The sequence below is a fragment of the Tachyglossus aculeatus genome, chromosome 6, assembly GCF_015852505.1.
Source record: "Tachyglossus aculeatus isolate mTacAcu1 chromosome 6, mTacAcu1.pri, whole genome shotgun sequence".
NCBI classification, from domain to species: Eukaryota; Metazoa; Chordata; class Mammalia; order Monotremata; family Tachyglossidae; genus Tachyglossus; species Tachyglossus aculeatus.
Genome location: NC_052071.1, coordinates 46,141,241 through 46,158,918, shown reverse-complemented (window position 1 = coordinate 46,158,918; position 17,678 = coordinate 46,141,241). Strand labels below are relative to the sequence as shown.

General features: G+C 46.2%; 1 protein-coding gene and 1 non-coding gene across 3 annotated transcripts in view; both read right to left on the bottom strand.

Moving 5' to 3' along the window:
• Positions 1-17,288, bottom strand: part of LOC119929961 (transmembrane protein 47-like) — a 50,402-nt gene extending 33,114 nt beyond the window's left edge. Inside the window, exons 1-2 of one of the 2 annotated variants that reach the window (XM_038748348.1) lie at positions 17,273-17,288; positions 16,809-17,045 (exon numbers count right to left, since the gene is read on the bottom strand). In XM_038748348.1, coding sequence (XP_038604276.1) covers positions 16,809-17,004 — 196 coding nt within the window. In that variant the 5' untranslated portion in view covers positions 17,005-17,045; positions 17,273-17,288. Of the gene's footprint in view, positions 1-16,808; positions 17,207-17,272 lie in introns of those variants that run through there. The other variant, XM_038748347.1, reaches the window with a different exon arrangement.
• LOC119930262 lies at positions 5,888-6,025 on the bottom strand. Its single transcript, XR_005451744.1, has one exon. It is a non-coding gene; the product is annotated as a small nucleolar RNA SNORA7 (small nucleolar RNA).
• Positions 17,289-17,678: the final 390 nt, after the last annotated feature.

Genomic DNA, 17,678 nt, shown 5'->3' with positions numbered 1-17,678 from the left:
GATCACCTTGTAACCTTCCCAGCGCTTAGAACAGTGCTTTGCACATAGTAAATGCTTAATAAATGCCATTATTATTATTATTATTATTATTACTAAGCGCTTGGGAAGTACAAGCTGGCAACATCTAGAGACGGTCCCCACCCAACAGTGGGCTCACAGTCTAGAAGTAGGGCCTTGAAGGGCGCTTACTATGTGCAAGGCACTGTTCTAAGCGCTGGGGAGGTTACAAGCTCACAGTTTTAATCCCCATTTTGCAGATGAGGTAACTGAGGCCCAGAGAAGTGAGGTGAATTGCCCAAAGCCGCCCAGCTGACAATGGGCGGGGCCGGGATGAAGACTGTGAGCCCCACCTGGGACAACCTGATGACCTTGTATCTCCCCCAGCGCTTAGAACAGTGCTTTGCACATAGTAAGCGCTTAACAAATACCACCATTATTATAACTAAATACGTTGACACCTATGACAGGTTTCCCCAACTTGTGCCCTGGGTGACCGACTTTATGGTTCCCCCTGCTTCATCCCCAACATTCAAGTCAGGAGTCTGAGCCAGCCTGTAGGACCAAGGGTGATAATGAGGAATCAGAGAGGGAGGGGAAGGAAAGGGAAGTGGGAGAGGGGAGGGGCTATTCTCTCCCATGGCTGGTGTGGGTGGGAAGGGGTTAATGCCACAGCTGTCCATTCCTCTACACATTAAGTACATCCTGTCACCCCTGCTGCTCTCAGCAGTTCCACTCTGGAATGCCCATATGGCCAGTGAGTTCTTTTTGGTTTTTGTTTATTTGTTTTCAGTGGTACTGTTAAGCACTTACTATGTGTGCCAGGCATTGTACTAAGCAGCTGGGGTGGATACAAGGTAATCAGGTTGCATCCCTTCTCTCCTTCTACAGCCCATCCTGCACCCTCCGCTCCTCTGCCGCTAATCTCCTCACCGTACCTCATTCTCGCCTGTCCCACCATCAACCCCCGGCCCACGTCATCCCCCGGGCCTGGAATGCCCCCAATCCCTCTGCCCATCCACCAAGCTAGCTCTCTTCCTCCCTTCAAGGCCCTGCTGAGAGCTCACCTCCTCCAGGAGGCCTTCCCAGACTGAGCCCCTTCCTTCCTCTCCCCCTCGTCCCCCTCTCCATCCCCCCCATCTTACCTCCTTCCCCACAGCACCTGTATATATGTATATATGTTTGTACATATTTATTACTCTATTTATTTATTTTACTTGTACATATCTATTCTATCTATTTTATTTTGTTAGTATGTTTGGTTTTGTCTCCCCCTTTTAGACTGTGAGCCCACTGTTGGGTAGGGGCTGTCTCTATATGTTACCAATTTGTACTTCCCAAGCGCTTAGTACAGTGCTCTGCACACAGTAAGCGCTCAATAAATATGATTGATGATGATACAGTCCCTGCCTCACATGAGGCTCACAGTCTTAATCCCCATTAATCCCCATGAGGTAACTGAGGCCTAGAGAAGTTTAGTGTACACCTGTATATATGTATATCACCTATATGTATAGATCATCATCATCATCAATCGTATTTATTGAGCGCTTACTATGTGCAGAGCACTGTACTAAGCGCTTGGGAAGTACAAATTGGCAACAATTATATATAGAGAGAGATGTATATCACCTGTATATATGTATATATGTTTGTACATATTTATTACTCTATTTATTTATTTATTTTACTTGTACATATCTATTCTATTTATTTTATTTTGTTAGTATGTTTGGTTTTGTTCTCTGTCTCCCCCTTTTAGACTGTGAGCCCACTGTTGGGTAGGGACTGTCTCTATATGTTGCCAACTTGTACTTCTCAAGTGCTTAGTACAGTGCTCTGCACACAGTAAGCGCTCAATAAATACAATTGATTGATTGATAGTGACTTGCCGAAGGTTACACAGCAGACATGTGGTGGAGCCGGAACTCCCACGCTCCTGCTCTTTCCACTAGGACATGCTGCTTCTCATTGTTATTGGTTTCCATTCATTCAATCGAATTTATTGAGCACTTACTGTGTGCAGAGCACTGTATTAAGTGCTCGGAAAGTACAGTTCAGCAGTAGACACAATCCCTGCCCATACCGGGTTTACAGTCTACAAGGGGGGAGACTGACATCTAAACAAGCAAACAGGCATCAATATTAATAAATAGAATTATAGATTTGTACACATATACACAAGTGCTGAGGGGGTGGGGAGCGAATCAGGGTGACATGGAGGGGAGGGGGAGTGGAGGAAAAGGGGGGCTTGGTCTGGGAAGGCCTCTTGGAGGAGGTGAGCCTTCAGTAGGGCTTTGAAGTGGGGGGAAGTGTGATTGTTTGGAGGATTTGAGGAGGGAGGGCATTCCAGGCCAGAGGTAGGATGTGGGACAGGGGAGAGAGGCGCAATGAAAAGGTTAGCACCATCCTAGAGGAATGTGCAGGCTGGGTTGTAGAAGGAGAGAAGAGAGGTGAGGTAAGAAGGGGCAAGGTGATGGAGAGCTTTGAAGCCGGTAGTGCGGAGGTTTTGTTTGATACTTCGTTTGATGCTAGTTTTAGCTGAAAGGCAACCACTGGAGATTTTTTAGGAGGGTGATATGCCCAGAACGCTTCTGAAGAAAGATAATCCAGGCAGCAGAGTGAAGTATGGACTGAGGTTTTTGCCCCAAATGTCAAAAGCTAAAGTTGGTTGAGTTACCTCTCCCCCATCGCCAGGGGAGTCCAGCTCAGGGGCCCTCAGTCAGTCAATCAATTGTATTTACTGAGCACTTACAGTGTGCAGTAAGCACATTAAGGAGAATGGGCATGCTGGATCATTTAATTGCATTAATACAGAACCTGCATGAAAAACAGGAGGCAACAGTCAGAACAAAATATGGAGAAACAGATTGGTTTCTCATCAGTAAGGGTGTAAAACAAGGAGGTAGCTTATCACCTTATCTGTTCATCCTTTATACCGAATACCTAATGAGAGTAGCCGGATTGGATGAAGACGAATCAGGAGTAAAGATTGGAGGAAGGAATATAAACAACCTTCGTTATATTGATGATACAACCCTACTAGCAAAAAGTGAAGAAGATTCGCAGGGCTTATTATTAAAAGTTAAGGAACAGAGCAAAAGGATGGGCCTATATTTGAATGTCAAGAAAACGAAAATCATGTCAACTGGAAGTTTTAACATATTCGTAGTGGATGGAGAGAAGATTGAAATAATTGACAGTTTTCCTCTCCTGGGATCGATAGTCAATAATAAAGAAACTAGTAGCCAAGAAATATGCCGAAGATTAATGTTAGGAAGACTTGCTATGAAGAGCCTGGGAAAAGATCATGAAACATGCTGATGTAACAATTGCCACAAAAATACAAATTGCCAACTCTACGGTGTTTCCAGTGACGACGTATGGATCTGAAAGCTGGACAGTGAAAAAGCAGGATAGAAAGAACATTGATTCTTTTGAAATGTGGTGTTGGAGAAGGCTTTTGCGAATACCATGGACTGCCTGAAAAACAAGCAATTGGATTTTGGAGCAAATTAAACCAAAGTGGTCTTTGGAAGGTCAAATGACTCGACTTACATTAGCATATTTTGGGCACATCATCAAGAGGACTGATTCTCTGGAGAAGATGCTAATGCTAGGAATAGTCCAGGGAAAACATGGAAGAGGCAGACCAGCAGCTAGATGGATAGAGACCATAACAAGGATAACAGAAGAACTATTAGAAAGGTTGCGGATTATGGCAGAGGACAGGACGTTCTGGAGAAAGTATATCCATGGAGTCTCTATGAATCGGAAACGACTCAATGGCACTCAATAATAATACTGTGTGTAGAGCACTGTACTAAGTGCGCTTGGGAGAGAACAACATAACAATAATTAGATATAATCCATGACCACAATGATTTTACAATCTAGAGTGGGAGATACAAGTGCTGAGGGGCTGGGACGGGGATGAATAAATGGAGCAAGGCAGGGTGTCAGAAGGGAGTGGGAGAAGTGGAAAGGAGGGCATAGTCGGGGAAGGCCTCTTGGAGAAGACTCATGTAGTGTCAGAGGAGACTTTCCTGGGATGGGAGCTTGGGATAATCTTGTTTTGGGGGTAGGGGGTCTCAAACCCCAGTATAGGAGCCAGTGGTACTAGCCTTCTACCATGAGGTTGGCCCCTTAATGCTTATTTTCAGTCAGAAGCTCTGAGCTGTTAATGATTGAGCCTCTCCTGTGGCAGGATAGGGAATGTGGGCCCTGAGGTAAGAGTCATCAAAGCTCCCTCTGTGCTTTGATGCACCTGTGGGCAGGGAATGTGTCTGTTATATTGTTCTATTGTACCCTCCCAAGTGCTTAGTACAGTTCTCTGCATGCAGGAAGTGCTCAAGAAATACAATTGACTGATTAGACTGTAAGCTCGTTGTGGGCAGGGATTGTGTCTGCTGATTGTTATATTACACTCTCCCAAGCGCTTAGTACAATGCTCGGCACAGAATAAGCACTCAATAAATACGATTGAAAGAATGAATGGATGACTATGCTGAATCCGAAATGGCCAAAAACTGGACCTTAAGAATGGCCATTCCAACTGGGAATCCCGTTCAGCTCTATTCGCAGGCTGGATCACCTCATGTTCCTCATTACAGGGTCTGTTTTTTAATGGAATTCGTTAAGCACTTACTATGTGCCAGACATTATACTCAATGCTGAGGTAGACACAAGATAATCCGGTTGGACAGAGTCCGTGTCCCATGTAGGGTTCACAGTCTTAATCCCCATTTTACAGATGAGGGAACTGAGGCACAATAAAGTAAAGTGACTGGCTCAAGGTCACACGGCAGACAAGTGGCATTTTGGCACAGAAATGACTCTGATTGAGTGCCAAGTGGAAAAGCACACAAGAGATCAGTAACGGTGAAGAGTTATCATCATCATCATCATCAATCGTATTTATTGAGCGCTTACTGTGTGCAGAGCACTGTACTAAGTGCTTGGGAAGTACAAGTTGGCAACATATAGAGACGGTCCGTACCCAACAGTGGGCTCACAGTCTAAAAGGGGGAGACAGAGAGCAAAAAGCAAACATACCAAGAAAATAAAATAAATTAAATAGATAGGTACAGTAAAATAAGTAAATAAATAGAGAAATAAATAAATAAATAAATAAATAGAGTCATGGTAGGAGAGCAACCACCTCACAAACCCCAACCCCTAGCTATGCCACCTTGTCGCCTGTGTTGTGGTAGAGGTTTCCACGTGCCACAGCCCGAAGTAGCATTGCAGCAGTGTGAAGAAGGTTTTTCTTCGCCCCTGTCATGATGTTAACATTTGCTTGGGCCAATGAGTCTCATCCTCTCCCCCGACCCCTTTCAGGGGCTCAGTAATATGGGTTTATTAATCATAATAATTGTATCTGTTAAGCATTTACTATGTGCCAGGCACTGTATTTAGCACTTATGCCATCGAGTCGTTTCCAGGCACCACGGACACATCTCTCCCAGAACCTCCTGCTCTCCATCTGCAATCATTCTGGTAGTGTATCCATAGAGTTTTTTTGGTAAAAATACGCCAGTGGTTTACCACTGCCACTTTCCGCTCAGTAAACTCGAGACTCCGTCCTCAACTCTCTCCAGTGCCGCCGCTGCCCAGCGCGGGTGAGTATTGACTTGCAGCATCATCAATCGTATTTATTGAGCGCTTACTATGTGCAGAGCACTGTACTAAGCGCTTGGGAAGTACAAATTGGCAGCATATACCAAGAAAATAAAATAAATAGAATAGATATGTACAGTAAAATAAATAAATAGAGAAATAAATAAATAAATAGAGTCGTGGTAGAAGAGCAACCACCTCGCAAGCCCCAACCCCTAGCTATGCCACCTTGTCGCCTGCGATGCGGTAGAGGTTTCCACGTGCCACAGCCCGAAGTAGCAGATTGCCTTCCATTCACTAGCCACTGCCCAAGCTAGGAATGGGATGGGTAGGACTCCTCTTGGCTCTCCCTCCCATGGTCGAGACTGGTAGAGGACTGGAAACTCTCCAGGTGCGACCCTGAGAGGGAAGCACCGGAGTAGATACAAGATAATCGAGTCGGACACAGTCCCTGTCTCACAGTCTTAATCCCCATTTTACAGATGAGGTAACTGAGGCACCGAGAAGGGAAGTGACCCGCTCAAGGTCACACAACAGACAAGTGGTGGATCCGGGATTAGAACCCAGGTCCCCAGGACTGGGCTCTAATAGGCCATGCTGTTTATCGGAAACTGTCTTCCCTTTGGAAAATCAGCCTACCACGGATGGGCACTTGAAGTATGGATTTGCACTCTGGTATGATGGAAAAAAAATAGCTACCGTGCTTAGCAACAGAGGCTTGAGGCAAGTGTTGTCGTGTTGGCCCCTTTTTCACACCAGAGCCTGGGAACACGGGTCTCCCGTTATGACCCTCGGGTTTTGTCTGTGTCACGCATGAATTAGCCCAGCAAACAGCGAGTGTGGATTGGCAGAGTTACAATGGGCTGAATGAAGCACGGCAGTGTTTCTGGTCCCTGCTCAGATCAGTGTCTCAGAAAGGACCTGAGTGCTCTGAGTACACAGTGCTCTGCACATAGTAAGCGCTCAATAAATACGATTGATGATGATGATGACCCAGAATTAGCGTGGCCCGGTGGAAAAAGTATGGGGCTTTGAAGTCAAGCCATCTGGGTTCTAACCCCTGCTTTCCCACTTGCCTGCTGTGGAAATTTGGGCGAGTCACTTAACGTCTCCGTGCCTCAGCTCCCTCATCCGTAAAATGGAAATTAAGACCATGAGCCCCATGTGAGCCCACTGTTGGGTAGGGACCGTCTCTATATGTTGCCAACTTGTACTTCCCAAGCGCTTAGTACAGTGCTCTGCACACAGTAAGCGCTCAATAAATACGATTGAATGAATGAATGAATGAAGGTGGGACAGGGACTGTGTCTCGTATGATTAGCTTGTAGTTACCCCAGCACTTAGTATAGTTCCTGGCATGTAGTAAGCGCTTTACAAATCCCATTTAAAAAAATGCTTTTCAGGGGATTCCCACAAGGTTCCTGCTCTCCCACAGTGGAAACAGAGGCAACAGGAGTAGACAGATCAACACGCTTTCAGATTTTCTCCCTGTAATCCCTGTAGAAAAGAACTTGGCTTCGTAAAATCAGGATTTGACTATTTGCTGGTTACAAGGAATTCTCAAAAACTTCTGCACTTGCTTTGTTTTGAACCCCTCCTTTTTTTCCTCTCCTCCTCCTCCCCTCCCCATCGCCCCCCCGCCCTTCCCCCTTCCCCTCCCCACAGCACTTGTACATATTTGTACATATTTATAACTCTATTTTATTTGTACATATTTACTATATTTATTTTATTAATGATGTGTATATAGTTATAATTCTATTTATTCTGATGGTATCGACACCTGTCTACTTGTTTTGTTTTGTTGTCTGTCTCCCCCTTCTAGACTGTGAGCCCGTTGTTGGGTAGGGACCGTCTCTATATGTTGCCGACTTGTACTTCCCAAGTGCTTAGTACAGTTCTCTGCACACAGTAAGCGCTCAATAAATACGATTGAATGAATGAATGAATGAACCCTAGTCAAGGGCAGACCCACGGTGTTTTGAGGCTGATCGTTCATCAAAATCACCGCGACTGTGAGCCCTACATGGGACAGGGACTGTGTCCAACCCAATTTGCTTCTTTCACTCCAGTGCTTAGTACAGTGCCTCACACATAGTAAGAGATTAACAAATACCATAATAATAATTATCATTATCATTCAAGCGCTGTATTAAGGCCCCAGTAATAGAAGGAGCGAGTGTATTTGTTGAACTCCCATTAGGTGCAATGCACTGTACTGAGGAATCGGGAATTTCCTTACCCACCGGGAGCTTTTACTCTAACAGGGGAGGCAGATATAACACTGTTTATAAATGATTTGTAATATAATTACAAATGATTTTGTAATGACTTTGGCTAATAGGTTGTTCTTATATCTACCCCAGGGTTTAGCCCAATGCCTGGAACATAGCAAGTGCTAAATAAAAACCTTCATTATTATTATTAACTCTGCCTGTCCTGCTTAAGGCATTTCTGTGCTACTGCTGCTGCTGCTGATGAAGTTGATAATAATGATGGTATTTGTTAAGTGCTTACTATATGCAAAACACTGTTCTAAGCACTGAGGGGATACAAGGTGATCAGGTTGTCCCACGTGGGGCTCACAATCTTAATCCCCATTTTACAGATGAGGTAACTAAGGCACAGAGAAGTTAAGTGACTTGTCCAAAGTCACACAGCCGATAAGTGGCGGAGCCGGGATTAGAACCCATGACCTCTGACTCCCAAGCCCGGGCCCTTCCCACTGAGCCATGCTGCTGTGGTGTGATAGTAAGCACCCAGAGATCAGGGATCATGTCGGATATCGTAACTTCGTAGGGTGTCCAGCTCAATCCCTGGTGCCTGGAGAGCCAAACAAATGGCTTCTGAGGAGGAAAGAAGTCCTTAAAGGGCAGCTCACTGTTTTGTTTAATTTCACTCGGTTTACCCTCCCAATTTGCTTCCATTTGCAGGGGACCAGTGTCGTCACTGTGGAACTTTCTACAAAAGTGATAAGGAGACTCAAAAAGCAGTGTGGCCTCATCAATAGAGCATGGGCTTTGGAGTCGGGAGCACTTGGGTTCTAATCCCGGCTCCTCCACTGTTCTGCTGTGTGACCTTGGACAAGTCACTTCACTTCTCTGAGCCTCAGTCACCTCATCTGTCAAGTGGGGATTAAGGAGCCCCATGTAGGACAGAGACTGTGTTCCGAGCAACACATTTCCCAGATAAGCATCTGAGAAGCAGTGTGGCTCAGTGGAAAGAGCCCGGGCTTTGGAGTAAGAGGTCATGGATTCAAATCCCAGCTCCGCCAATTGTCAGCTGTGTGACTTTGGGCAAGTCACTTCACTTCTCTGAGCCTCAATCACCTCATCTGTCAAGTGGGGATTAAGATTTTGAGCCCCAAGTGGGACAACCTAATCACCCTCCACCTCCAACTTTTACTCTATTTATTTTACCTGTACATATCTATTCTATTTATTTTATTTTGTTAGTATGTTTGGTTTTGTTCTCTGTCTCCCCCTTTTAGACTGTGAGCCCACTGTTGGGTAGGGACTGTCTCTATATGTTGCCAACTTGGACTTCCCAAGCGCTTAGTACAGTGCTCTGCACACAGTAAGCGCTCAATAAATATGATTGATTGATTGATTGATTGATGTAGGACAGGGACTGTGTTCCACCTGATGAGCTTGTGTCTACCCCAGAGTTTAGTACAGTGCCTGGCACAAAGCAGGCATTTCTTACCAAAAAAACAAAACAAAATGAAACAAAAAACACCCACTGAGTCCTAGAGCCTAGGTTAACAGCCAAGGCCAGAGTTTCCCCAAACAGGGTGGGTGTGCATCCAAGAGCTCTGGCTCAGAGGAATGCTCTGAAATTTTCCAAGGTCACTCGCCATATAGGAGAGCAACACACTTCCCAGATAAGCTTCTGAGAAGCAGCGTGGCTCAGTGGAAAGAGCCCGGGCTTTGGAGTCAGAGGTCATGGATTCAAATCCCTGCTCCGCCAATTGTCAGCTGTGTGACTTTGGGCAAGTCACTTCACTTCTCTGTGCCTCAGTCACCTCATCTGTCAAGTGGGGATTAAGACTGTGAGTCTCCCGTGGGACAACCTGATCACCTTGTAACCTCCCCAGCACTTAGAACAGTGTTCTGCACATAGTAAGTGCTTAATAAATGCTATCATTATTATTATTATTATACTTCGAGGTCGGAGAGTGCTACAGGTACGGTGCTGCCTCGTTGCATCTGGGAGATCTCTATTTTCTCCCAATCACCTTGTCACTGAATAGAATGGCAGCATATGGCAGGGAAGCAGAGAGGAGCTGACCTTTTGCTTAGCAGACTCTGCAGATGGGACGGGGGATTAGCCAAAGGTTTGACATAAATCACAGGGGTGGAGGACAACAGCGGAAGGGCAAAGTTTCTCAGGAGCAAAGAGCTGATATCATGCACCCCAAACATCTGGTCAGAATGCCTCCCCTCCCTCCACCCGCCGGCAAGTTAGCCCTTACTCTCCTAATGGAAGCAAACAGGCATATTTCCCTCCCTCCCTTTGGGCCCACTTGCAGCCCTAGCCCCAGAATTTTCCAGCCAAATTGCGGCCAACAGAAAGAAAACAAAAGAAGAGTCTTTAGAGCATTTGCTTTCTGCCTCCACTCTCCAGCCAATCTCTCCCTGCTCGTTTCCCATTGTTCTCTCTTGGGTCTGTAAGAAACAGAGTTCCAGTGGGGTGAGGGAGGGAGTTCGGCAGCCCTTCTCTCTCATGAAGAATGTCACCCTTCCCCTTCAGTGAGCCCAGCTGTTTGCTGGCTGAGCCCGTGGGAGCATCAGTATTATCCATTGTATAATACAATACAATGGAATTAGCAGGCACGCTCTCTGCCCATAGTCAGCTTACAGTCCAGTGAGAGAATCTGCACATTTGTACACCTTGTCCGTGAAACTCTTCTAGAAGTACATTTTTTCTGGCTCCATGTCATGCTCAGACACCAGTGGTTAAGAGGGGTAGGGTTTGTGGTACTGCCAGCCTGGTGAGGACTGTATATATGTATATATGTTTGTACATATTTATTACTCTGTTTATTTTACTTGTACATATCTATTCTATTTATTTTATTTTGTTAGTATGTTTGGTTTTGTTCTCTGTCTCCCCCTTTTAGACTGTGAGCCCACTGTTGGGTAGGGACTGTCTCTATATGTTGCCAACTTGGACTTCCCAAGCGCTTAGTACAGTGCTCTGCACACAGTAAGCGCTCAATAAATACGATTGATGATGATGATGATGATCAGAGAATCTTTCCTGCAATACTCTTGGCTTTTATGTGAGGCCTTCATGGTCCCCAGAGGGGCCTATCTGAGCTTAAATTACTCCCCAGTCCAGATGGCCAAGAAAAGACACCAACAGGGAGTCCTTCCCTTCAACTGGCTTCCAAGCTCTTCCACCTTGGGCCGCAGGCCAAGATGGTACCCAGGGACTTCCTCCAGAAGCTCGAGGGCCGAGGTTTGTGGCCCTCGAGAAGCAGGAGACTCTGCTTTTCCTGTTGGCTTTGCTCAATAATAACAATAATAATAATGATGGCATTTATTAAGCGCTTACTATGTGCAAAGCACTGTTCTAAACGCTGGGGAGGTTACAAGGCGATCAGGTTGTCCCACGGGGGGCTCATAGTCTTAATCCCCATTTTACAGATGAGGTAACTGAGGCACAGAGAACTGAAGTGACTTGCCCAAAGTCACACAGCTGACAATTGGCGGAGCCGGGAATGGGCCTGGGAGCCAGAAGGTCATGGGTTCTAATCCCAGCTTCACCACTTGTCTGCTGTGTGGCCTCGGGCAAGTCACTTCACTTCTCTAGGCCTCAGTTCCCTCATCTGTAAAATGGGGATTAAGACTGTGAGCCATGTGCAGAACAGGGACCGTGTCCAACCTGATTTGCTTGTATCCACCCCAGTGCTACGTACATTACCTGGCACATAGTAAGTGCTTAACAAATGCCACAATTACTATTATTTATTGAGTATCCCTTGGGTGCATTGCACTATACTAAGCATTGGGAACGATATAATAGAAAGACTCTTCTTTCTCTACATGTCTCTGCATGTTTTCTACCCACAAGGAATTCCCACACTATTAGATTCTCCCTTTTATCTAGTTACATCCAGCCTTCATCCAAATAGCTCTTTGTGCCTAGTAGGGAATTTTCTATCGCACTTTCTAATTATCCAACCATCGACATTTTTGAAGGTTCTTATTTCGGCAGTCCTTATCTCCCCAGGGTTTCGTGAGACTTAATAAATTAACTCAGTATTGGTAAAACGCCAGGAGTTCATTGAATAAGAGGCTATATGGCAGGGAGACATCTTCACTATTATTTTTATCCATCAATTTTATAGCACCTTTCATCTATGCATTTCAAAGCCCTTTAAAACCATAAATGGTGCCTCATGCAAGCTCCTGAAATTAAGCCGTCCACTTCAGCTTGCCCCATTACCATTCTCCGGCATACTGAACATTCACCTTCAAGAAAGTACAAGTGCTTTCCAAACACTTAATACAGTGCTCTGCACACGGTAAGCGTTCAATAAATACCACTGATTGAAGTGACCCCCTTACCCAAAATGCTCTCCCACACAGTTCCATTGGTAAACTTCTCATACACTCCCTCAAAGCCTTAAGGGACCAACAATGGCATTGAAAGGGATCAGGAAATTTTAGGGTTTGATACTTCTACAGATGTTGAATCAGAAAGAAGACCGAGGAAAAGGGCTATGGGATGATAACGCCAGAGTCTGAGCTGCAGAAGAGGTTTTAGGTGATTCCTTTTTCCCATCACAGAGTCAGCTATACACACTCTCCCTTGTTGCAGACTGGTATTCCTCCCCCTTCATGTGAACTGTTGCTAGAAAAGCTGCCATTCATAAAGCCTTCCAAATACCCCAACACCTTTCCTTCTCCCTTCCTCTAATTCCTCAACCCAAGATGGGGGCAGAAGGGTGAGATGGAGCCCAGAGTCAGAGGTGGGCTCAAGAGAAATGGGGAATTGGGGGGCCCTGGGGATGTGGTCACATCTGACTCCATCCAGGGATCACTCCAGAGCTCGACACCGAAATGGCCCATGCCACTGGAGAATTGTTTGAGACTCTGCCACATTTCATTCCTTCCCCTCCTCCTCCGAGTTCCCCGCAGGCTTATTTTTAGCTACCATTGATGGTGGTTCTGAGCAGGGAGCTTAAATGGGATGGATTTTAGAGACAAAATAGAAGCTTTGAGACAACCTGGACTAACGAGAGAAGCCTGTTTGTACCGACAGGCTTGTTTGTGGGAACTGTGAGTGGGAACGGAGAACGAAAATGTACCCTTGGTTCACTGTCTCTTGTAGGGCTTTTCTGGCTCCCAAAATGTCAAGTTCCACAGGAGACCACAGGTCTACACTATACTACAGCTGGTTAGTGAATGGGGAACCAGGAAGATGTGAAAACAGATCTCTTCGCTTCCTCCTTGGTGTAGGTCCTGAGGATTGGGAGATGGCTTGGAAGTTGTTTTAAACTCGACCCTCTTTATTTTCTATTACTGCCGTTTTGGGTCTCATTTCTTTTTTTATTATGGTATTTGTTAAGCGCTTACTATGTTCCAGGAACTATACTAAGCACTGGGGTAGAAACAAGCTAATCAAATTGGACACAGTCCATGTTTCACATGGCTTAATCCCCATTTTATAGATGAGGTAACTGAGACACAGAGAAGTGAAGTGACTTCCTTGACTTGGGCGGATTTCCACGAGGTCATGCTACTTCTCTATTTTCCCCCTCAAGGGAAGAGAAATACCTTAAACGGGCTCGGGGAATCAGAGTTCTTAGACATGGAGTATCCCAACGATAAGTCGCAGCGGGTTGGTGCTTTAAGATCTCATCCCTATGGAGACGGGGCCCGTCCAAGTTGAGCCTCTCCCTGGGGACAGCCCCCTCTTCCTGATTTCCGCAAATGTGGCTTTGACTTCAGAACAGCCCAAGATCTTTAGAACCACAAAGCTGCAATTTCTAGCTCTTAAGCCTGCTGAGGTGTCCTTGCACTAAGCAGGCCTCCTCCTCCTCCTCTCTCTTAAATTTCACAACTTTAGGAAGCCACAGGGGACAGAGCCTGCCCCTTTTTAACCATCTCTAGCTGCGTGTCTTTGTTTCTGCCTCCTCCTCCCCAGCCCCTCCACCACCATCAGAACCAAAGTTACCTTCAGTTTACCCTCCTTTTCTTAATCTCCTCTTGAAGAAAACTGAAATCTCAGCCTCAGCCCCCTCACATAATAGTTTACTTTCTCATTCCTGGCTGTTCTCCTTGTGGTGCAACCTCCCCCTCATTTTGTTGTCTGGATATTAATGTTTCGTCCTCCGGTTGATAACATTGCTTTTCCCATCCCTGAAGGTCAGATGGAAAGGAGCATCTAGTCCACTGTCTCGGATCCTACCGAGGCCCTGCTGAGAGCTCACCTCCTCCAGGAGGCCTTCCCAGACTGAGCCCCTTCCTTCCTCTCCCCCTCGTCCCCCTCTCCATCCCCCCATCTTACCTCCTTCCCTTCCCCACAGCGCCTGTATATATGTATATATGTTTGTACATATTTATTACTCTATTATTTATTTTACTTGTACATATCTATTCTATTTATTTTATTTTGCTAGTATGCTTGGTTTTGTTCTCTGTCTCCCCCTTTCAGACTGTGAGCCCAATGTTGGGTAGGGACTGTCTCTACATGTTGCCAATTTGTACTTCCCCAGCGCAGTGCTCTGCACATAGTAAGCGCTCAATAAATACGATTGATGATGATGATGATCCTAGCACTTCCTGGCAGCTTCACAAGGGAAAGAGCAACATCGGGAGCAAATGGGAGCAGCTGAGAGGAAAATCAAACCTTACTGAGGGTTTTCTGGCCAAGGCCAAGCCGCTCTCCACCGAGGGGAGGCTGTGTGTTTGCCAAGCCCAGAGATTCACCCCTCCCTTTCCACAGGGGTACGGCCAGAGCAACTTAAACTGGGCACACACTCAAATCTCCTGTGGAAACAGTTTCTCCTCAACCCAGGCTCTTCCCACCGAACCGAGGCAGCGGCAAACACTGTCCCTTTAAGCTCTGGGTTGCTTTGTGCCAGGAGGATGCGGAGCCTGAACCAGAAGCTGGTACTTTTACCTCAGTTCTTCCCAAGCCTTGTTTCCCCACAACTTCCACCCCTATCGGAATTTGGAGTTTGAGGGTCAGGAGGCTGGATCAATCAATCAATCAATCAATCAATCGTATTTATTGAGCGCTTACTATGTGCAGAGCACTGTACTAAGTGCTTGGGAAGTACAAACTGGCATCACATAGAGACAGTCCCTACCCAACAGTGGGCTCACAGTCTAAAAGGGGGAGACAGAGAACAGAACCAAACATACCAACAAAATAAAATAAGTAGGATAGAAATGTACAAGTAAAATAAATAAATAGAGTAATAAATATGTACAACCATATATACATATATACAGGTGCTGTGGGGAAGGGAAGGAGGTAAGATGGGGGGATGGAGAGGGGGACGAGGGGGAGAGGAAAGAAGGGGCTCAGTCTGGGAAGGCCTCCTGGATCTCATTGCCCCGCCTGCAAATGGTGGGAGAATCACCAAATTTCTTTCCCTCATCTGAACCTGTGAGATCTGTGTGGCCCCCAGCCCAGGCAGACCCCAAACCTGATGGTAATAATAAAGATGGTATTTGTTAAGCGCTTACTATGTGCCAAGCACTGTTCTAAGCACTGGGGTAGATACCAGGCAACCAGGTTGTCCCACGTGGGGTTCACAGGCTTCATCCCCATTTTACAGATGAGGGAACTGAGGCACAGAGAAGTGAAGTGACTTGCCCAAAGTCACACAGTTCACAAGTGGTGGAGCCGGGATGTGGACCCGCGACCTTTGACTCCCAAGCCCAGGCTCTTTCCACTAAGCCGTGCTGCTTCTCAAACAGCAAAACAGCACAGCAGATGATAATAATAGTAATAATGATGGTATTTGTTAAGCACAGCACAGAAACGGAAACAGAAATGTTTCTTAACATTTGTTAGGAAACAGCACAGCAGATAATAATAATAATAATAATAATAATGGTATTTGTTAAGCACAGCACAGAAACAGAAACAGAAATGTTTCTTAATATTTGTTAGGAAACAGCATGGCAGATAATAATAATAGTAATAATAATAATAATAATAATAATAATAATAATAGTGTTTGTTAAGCACTTAGTATGTGTCAAGCATTCTTCTAAGTGCTGCGGTAGATACAAGCTAATCAGGTTGGACACAGTCCCTGGCCCATGTGGGGCTCACAGTCTTAATCCTCATTTTACAGATGATCAATCCCCACCCCCACCAATAATAATAATAATAATAATGATGGCATTTATTAAGAAGAGCTTACTATGTGCAAAGCACCTTTCTAAGCGCTGGGGAGGATACAAGTTGATCAGGTTGTCCCTCGGGGGGCTCACAATCTTAATCCCCATTTTACAGATGAGGTAACTGAGGCACAGAGAAGTTAAGTGACTTACCCAAAGTCACACAGCTGACAGTTGGCAGAGCCGGGGTTTGAACCCATGACCTCTGACTCCAAAGCCCATGCTCTTTCCACTGAGCCACGCTGCTTCTCACCAACACACTCATACACACAACATGGATAAATAAGAATCTTGAACAAAGAGCTTTAAGGTCTAGTGGAAAAAGTACAGGCCTGGAAGTCCGAGGACATGGGTTCTAATCCAGGCTCTTGCGCTCGCCTGCTGGGTGACATCAGACAAGTCACTGAACTGTTCTGTGCCTCAGGTTCCACCTCTAAGATGGGGATTCAACAGCTGTTCTCTTCCCCACTTAGATTGTGAGCTCCGGGTGGGAAAGGGACTGTGTGATATCTGATTAACTCGTATCTACCCCTCAGCTTAGAACAGTGCTTAGCACAAGGTAAGCACAGATATTATGAAGGTCCCCCCACCTTTGTCAGTTGCCTATTTCATATTAATGTCTATTTCCTCCTCTATTAGCTCACAGGCAGGGAATGGATCTGCTAATTCCCTTGTACTCTCCCAAGCGCTTAGTACAGTGCTCTGCCCACCATGAGCACTGAAATACCACTCATTGATGGATTGATTTCCCCTAGTTTAGCAGATAAAGGGGCCCCCCTTTCCCCCTCACCCTGCCTCCCCTCCTCCCCCGGCAGCTCTTACCTGTCTTTAAGGTGGACAGGCAGTGCCACACATCTGTGGACTGTTTGCAGGCCTCCCAGAGGGACAGAGAGTAGCGGTCCGAGGTGACCCAGGCCGGACTCAGGAGGGCCACCACGTCTAAGGACAGAGCGATGGAGATGCAGAACAGGGCAATCAGCTTGAAGGGCTGCAACACGGAGGCTTCGTCGGAAGACATGCTGCTCTCTGGCTCTGGAGCTGCAGCAGCAGGGAAAGAGGCTGGTGGGGGGGGGGGGGAGAAATAAAATGAAAAAGTTTAGCCACCAACAGTTTCCCGTTCCATCTGCTCCTCCTAAAGCTTGGTCCCTCCGTCCAGCAGCTTGGCAGGCTGTCCAAGTGTCAGGAAGGAGGGAGGGCGAAGTGTCCGAATGGCCCGGCGGGGTGGAGTTAGGTAGGGGGGAGAGCGTGGCATCAGAGCTCTGCCCGGCTCCCCTCCATTCACTCACACTGCTAGCTCAGCAGCTGTCCTCTGGGTCCTAAAGCCACCCAAGGACACTCACTTAATACTCATAATCATAATCATAATGATGGTGATGATGTTAATAGTATTTGCTAAGCGTTTACTATGTGCCAGGGAGAGCGTGGCATTAGAGCTCTGCCCGGCTCCCCTCCATTCACTCACACTGCTAGCTCAGCAGCTGTCCTCTGGGTCCTAAAGCCACCCAAGGACACTCACTTAATACTCATAATCATAATGATGGTGATGATGTTAATAGTATTTGCTAAGCATCTACTATGTGCCAGGGAGAGCGTGGCATCAGAGCTCTGCCCGGCTCCCCTCCATTCACTCACACTGCTAGCTCAACAGCTGTCCTCTGGGTCCTAAAGCCACCCAAGGACACTCACTTAATA